The sequence below is a fragment of the Nematolebias whitei genome, chromosome 1, assembly GCF_014905685.2.
Source record: "Nematolebias whitei isolate Nwh7 chromosome 1, NemWhi1, whole genome shotgun sequence".
Taxonomy (NCBI): Eukaryota; Metazoa; Chordata; class Actinopteri; order Cyprinodontiformes; family Rivulidae; genus Nematolebias; species Nematolebias whitei.
The window spans coordinates 37,913,061-37,919,301 of NC_056498.1; the positions used below are offsets into that span (position 1 = coordinate 37,913,061).

The 6,241-nt window shown below is 41.1% G+C and overlaps 2 protein-coding genes across 2 annotated transcripts; both read left to right on the plus strand.

The window, feature by feature from the left end:
- The first annotated feature begins 808 nt into the window (after window positions 1-808).
- Window positions 809-1,825, plus strand: LOC119410749 (endonuclease domain-containing 1 protein-like). The gene is made up of 2 exons (XM_037677696.1): window positions 809-1,102; window positions 1,232-1,825. The coding sequence occupies exons 1-2, from the start codon at window positions 809-811 to the stop codon at window positions 1,823-1,825; spliced, it is 888 nt and encodes a 295-aa protein (XP_037533624.1).
- Window positions 1,826-3,311: 1,486 nt separating this feature from the next.
- On the plus strand, window positions 3,312-5,444 carry LOC119410848 (endonuclease domain-containing 1 protein-like). Its single transcript, XM_037677808.1, has 2 exons — window positions 3,312-3,584; window positions 4,863-5,444. The coding sequence occupies exons 1-2, from the start codon at window positions 3,312-3,314 to the stop codon at window positions 5,442-5,444; spliced, it is 855 nt and encodes a 284-aa protein (XP_037533736.1).
- The last annotated feature ends 797 nt before the right edge of the window (window positions 5,445-6,241 follow it).

Sequence of the window (6,241 nt, forward strand, 5' to 3'; positions counted from 1 at the left end):
TACAAATTAAGCTCATCCAGAGACTTCTAAGTGTGTCCTGCACTAATCAATTGAAAGAACACTCTCTTTTTTATTATCATTACTATTTTACAATATCTTGATAATCAAAAGTGTGTTTAGTTCAAATCATTTTTAAATGTTGAAGTGAACTACTCATTTTAAATCAACTGTGAAACAGTATTAATGATTTTTAATCCTCATTCAAAGTAGAAATCAAGTTAATGTCTGTTACAGAGTAATTATTCATTTTCTTGATCTTCTGTCTGAAATGAGCAAGTTGTGATGTCGGTCAAAAGTCGGAGACAAACGCAAACAAGTTTATTGAGCAGTTGGGTACGAATGAATACAGCATCATGAAATAATCAGCAGCATGAGATCAGCAGCATGGATAATCAGCAGCACATATCACCAATCAAAGTGGCATTGATTGGCATTTTGATGAAACAGTATACGTACAATGTTTGTATGGTTTATAACGTTTTTATTGTTAAAGAAATTTCATGGTTGTGAAATTCATCATGGCGGTCAAGAGTCTTTGAATTAAAAAAAAATTGCAGGATAAATATGTGGATTTGAGAGAAGACTGACCACCTGGTTGGAAAGGACAAAGGTCTTTCCATCTGTCGGTGAACAGACATTTGCCTGTTGAGGTTCCTGTGGGTGGATCTACTGAAGTGTGAGGGCTCTGTTGCTTTGCATACTGATTCCAGATTACCCTGAGCAAAGTGTGACACTGGTGTTAACTCCATGAGACGTACTCAGATCCCTTCTAACTGGAGTCCTGCACGTCCAACAGCTCTACACCATTATGGCGTTTTGGTTACAGATGGGTTTCCTGCTTGGAGCCGTAACATCACCAGTGGTGAGAGGGAGAGTGGAAATAGAGCTGTCTCCTGAATGCAGAGAGTTTCTCTACATGGGGACACCACCAACAGGTCTGGAGCACCACTCCGTCACGTACATTTGTCAGTTTTACAACAAGAAGCCGCGGTATGTGACTCTGTACAGCACGGAGGATCACATACCCATCTACTCTGCTTATACCTTCAAGCGCACTGATGGGGAGATATGTGTGGATGTTACCTGGATGTATGAGCCACAGGTAAAGGAAACTAGAATGTTAGTCAAAGGCTTTGGGTCTAAGATGTATGAAACCATCGTTTTCTTTCTGCAGATATTCATCTAAATCCCAGTCCTGTAAAGCTTCTTGTTTTTCCTTTCCATTGCACAGCTATCCACGTCCTCTGACACAGGCGAGATGCAGCCCTTTCCTAGTGGCTACATGCACAAGAATTTCGAAGACGTCCAAGCAATTCTGGACGACTACATAAACGCCATAAACTATGAACGCGGTACCCTCAACCCAGACGAGCATCAGAACGAACTGGATGACAAGGCCTCCACCTACACCCTCACCAACGTTGTTCCGATGTCGCCCAACGTCAACAACAGAGTCTGGAACGATCAGGAGCACGTCATCCGCAAACGTCTCAACAACTACTGCCTAGGAAAGGCTTACGTTGTGACAGGTGTCACAACCTCGGGGATGATGATCCACAGAGAAAACATGAACCGCATCGCAGTTCCCACCTACTTGTGGTCAGCCTATTGCTGCGTTATCTTCGACCGCAACGCCCCCTTTACCGAACGGTACAAGTTTCCATCATTTGCTCATTACAGCCTCAATGAGGAGGAGAACAAGGATGTGGTAGAGGTCCCTGTCACAAAGCTTAAGGAGTTCCTCAGGAGGACCACGTTTGTAAACCAGAACTTTCAGATCTTTGTGGGAGACTGTATGCCCCCACCATCCAGTAAAACTGAATAAGATCAAACATTAACTATTGATTATTGAGCATGTATCAGGATATCATACATTAACGTGTTATTATACTTTGTAAAGCAGAAAAATACAGCGGCTACTGTATAAACACTTATTTTCGAGCGGCTTCGGATGTTATCAGCCCATTAAATGGCCGTTATTATTTGTTATCATCCCCATATGTAGCGGTGAAACTGCCCCACCTACCTCCTAGTAGGTTCAAAGGTACGTTATTATTGCTGATAATAGGCAGCGTCACACGGGGGTAAACCAGGAAGTGTCTTTTCTGTTTTTTTTTCAGCTCGCGTAACCCTTTTCCTAAACGTAAGCTTACACGTGACCCAGAGGACCAACCCTAAACTTAACCCCCTTACCCTTGTGCCTAAACCTAACCAAGACTGAAACCTAACCGCTAGACCCTTTACTGTAAACCTAACCACGTGAAGCTATTATGAGCGGTAATGGTAAAAACATCGCTAACAACGTACATTTAAACCCACTAGGAGGTACAGGAGGGGCAGTCTGACTGCTACATATGGAGATGATAACAACTAATAACGGCCATTTAATGGCTGATAACATTCAAAGCGGGTGTATTTTCCATTCAAGTATCAATTTCAACTTGTCTGAAACCAAAAAAGCCAAAGGGATATCAACCATCATGCTATTGTCTACATTAGCATTTGTTTGACTACAAGATGTTAATATGACGGCTGTGAAAGTGGAAACAGACCTTCATCGTGACATTTCTTAAACATGCTCAATAATCAGAATGTTGTAGATGTTTGTTTGCATCAAATGTACCTAAACTTATTGAGTAAATAAAAACAATGCTAAAGAAAGTGAGGTGCCATCTTCTGCTTTTTGCACAGCGTGACAATCAGAAAATGATCATAAAACTTCCTGACATGAACAAAGCTCAGTTATTTGTAATGGATCAGATAACGTGCACTTCTCCTGAATGTCTACTATTTTTTATCATTTATCATTTTATTCATCTGAAAACACACGGACTGACTCTGAGTATTACTGGGATTTCCTCCCAAACAGGCCCATGTTGTTACCAATTACAATCCCTGTGAATATGGTTTCAAATAAGTCAGCATTAGTATTCCTTTTTTTGTGCAAATATAATAATTAACGTAAACGCAAATATTGGAATGGAGTCCTACTAAGACATGTCGATGTTGTGCGTAAGAGCCACAATAAAATGCTGGTAGACTGATAACATTGACTGTTTTCAACTACTTCTGGAACATTTGAATATAGGGAAAATGCTTCATAAAGAGAGATCAGTTAGCTTGAAGGACAAATGAAGATAGAACCGAGACAGAGGCACTTTTAGACAGCGGTGGACTTCCAGTTGTGTGCACCAGCAGGAGCAGAAAGGTCTAAACGGACACCAAGAAGCCAAACAACCGAGCGACAATAAACGACAGTGATGTCTTCTACAGCTGCAAACTGTGCTGCGACCCTGGCAGCTGTTGTCACGATGCTAACCTGTGTGTTTCTGCAGGGGGTCCAGGCAGGAGTAGTGGTGGACTTCAACCACGCAGAGCGCTGTAAGGACTTTCTGTTCATGGGCACCCCTCCAAGAGGCTACCTGGGCAGCTCCTTTAAGAAGATCTGCCAAAGGTATGAGGACAAACCCTGCTACGTCACGCTGTATGACCCCCAGAAACACATCCCCGTCTACTCTGCATACACCTTCAAGAAGACCGACGGAGAGAAGCAGGTGGACTTCCCCTGGATGTTTGAACCTCAGGTGAGTTAAGGTTTATTCTACAACAAAGAAATGGATTCTCCATTGAGATGGAGTCAATGTTCAGTCTTGACATCAAAGTAAATCCAACGGTATGTTTTGCCTGATTCTGTAGTAAAGTAAAGTAGCTTAAATGTATTTTTTTAAAGGCAACAGTTGTTTCATATACTGGTATATCAGTCACTATTGCTAAAGGTGTCTTTAGATAAACTCTTATGGTCCCCCAGTGAGATAGTGTTGCCATCAGTATGTGCAAAGTTATCACTCATATTTACGATCTAGTATTCTTTGATGGAATGTATATCGTCTGCCATATGACAATTTTAATTCAATATGGGGTAACACTTTACAATCAGGTACACAAAATTATAATAGCCAGGCCATGATTTGGTATTCAGTACGTGATAGTCAGACATAGTTAGGATGGCAGCAATACAAGATGATGAAATTACTAATGTCTTTCATCAATAGGTTTACAAAAGAGAAAATCTAATAAAATCAGTAATCACTGGGAAACAGATTTTGACAATTACGAGATGTGACCTCACCGGTGCAGGGTTTATTCAGAACCCACATGGAGAATTTCTCCTCTGTTTCTGTGGTGACTAACCAGAAGTCCACAATTGGCAATGTGTTCCCCAGTAAGTACTAGCTCCTGATTTGTTCCTGAGGTGTTCCCTAGTAGTTAATCAAATTTTGTGTACCTTACTGTAAAGTGTTACCAATTGTACCTCATTATTTGTAACTCTGAGTACATTATACCCATTTTTGTATTGGCGTATGCAGATTTCTTGTGGCATCCATCTTGAATTGCTAACAGGCAGAAAGTATTCACTCCAATAGTCAGTGTCAATCAACAGATCTTGCGGCATCAGTGAGTGTAGGGGTGTCCAATCCTGGTCCTCGAGGGTTAATATCCTGGATGTTTTACTTGTTTCCCTGCTCCAACACATCTGATTCAGTGACTGAATTACCTCGTCAAGCTCTGTAGAAGCCAGTTAATCATCCATGCATTTTAATAAGGTGTTAAAACATGCAACACAGTAACCCTTCTAATCACGATTGGACACCCCTGATAGTGCTTTGAGTATGTTGCTGATGACTCTCAGACACTACAACATCAGATATTATCTGTAAAATACATCAGTAAAACCAGTGAGTTGAAACCAGTATTTCTTTTGTTTGCTAAGTGCAATAAAATGGGTTTTAAAGAGGAAATTAGTGACTGTACTGTCAAGTATATCTTCAGAAATGTGTTTTTATCTGTCCCTCTGTCTGTAGTTGGCCTCAGAGAAGAGCAGCAGCAACATGGAGCCCTTCCCCCAATCTATAAACATGCACATGAACTTTGAGGACACCCAGGCCGTCCTGGAAGACTACTCCGACGTGGTTCAGTATGAACGAGGACAATTAAATCCCAATGAACACCAGGCGGACCCTCTAGACAAAGCCTCCACCTACAGCTTGACCAACGTTGTGCCTCAGATTAGGGAGTTCAATATGGGTCCTTGGACCGAACACCAGGATGTCATCCGCAAACGCCTCAACAACTACTGCCGAGGAAAAGCCTTCGTGGTCAGCGGAGTCACCACCTCAGGACACACGATCCGTCGCAACAACATGGATCGCGTGGCCGTTCCAGAGTACATGTGGTCAGCGTACTGTTGCACAGAGTTCGACCAAAACGCACCGTACTTTGTGCGCTACAAGTTCCCCGTGTTTGGAGCTTACGGGCTCAACGAACGCATCAACAACCAGATGGTGGAGGTTCCTGTGAAGAACCTGGAGAAGTTTCTTAAAGGCAGGATGAACGTGGATAAGAACTTCCAGATTTTCTACAATGACTGTGTGCCAGAAAACTAAGGCAAAGTGCGATAGGTGTTAAAAAGTTAATGGTGAAAAGGTTTATGGTTGAAGTTAAAAATATAATTACAAATAGTCAAATTCTACCCAATACTGCAATGAAGAAAATGGACAATTCTATTTGAACCTTGCCACTTTCTCAAAATGTCCATTTATTTATTCTGACCAGTCATAAAGTAATAAAGAAGCTGAAGATCCTACATGATGCTTTGGTGAAATTTAACATTAAGACCTCAATTAAAAAATAAATAAAAAAAATGAAGATTTAGCATTTGAGGATTTAAAGGTAAAAATAGTTTGAAATGTTTATTGTAATTGTAATAAATAAATAAACAAAATGCAATGTTGAGAACTTGTCTTGGAAATAGAAGTTGGCTCCACATCTAGACAAAGAAACCACTCTATGGTATGAAACGTATATGATTTTCATGTTATTCACTTAATTGATAAAATAATATTACAACTGTTTTCTCTCAATTGGTTATATAAGATTAAAATCCAAATCCAAACTCTATTTTATTTTTTTTATTGTGACTTGAAAATTCTAGTAGAGGGGGGTGAGATGGGGCAGAGGCAGGGCAGCCGACCTGGGTCCCGAAAGCCCCCGTCTTGATCCCCAGCCATTCCCACATGTCGTGGCGTCTCTGAGCAAGACACACAATCCCCAATTGCTCCCCGGGCGCCCACATAGTTGCCCACTGCACTGGTTGCATTCCAGGTAGAGTGGTCCAATTCAATTCAATTCAATTCAAAAATACTTTATTAATCCCAGAGGGAAATTATTTGTTGTTGTAACT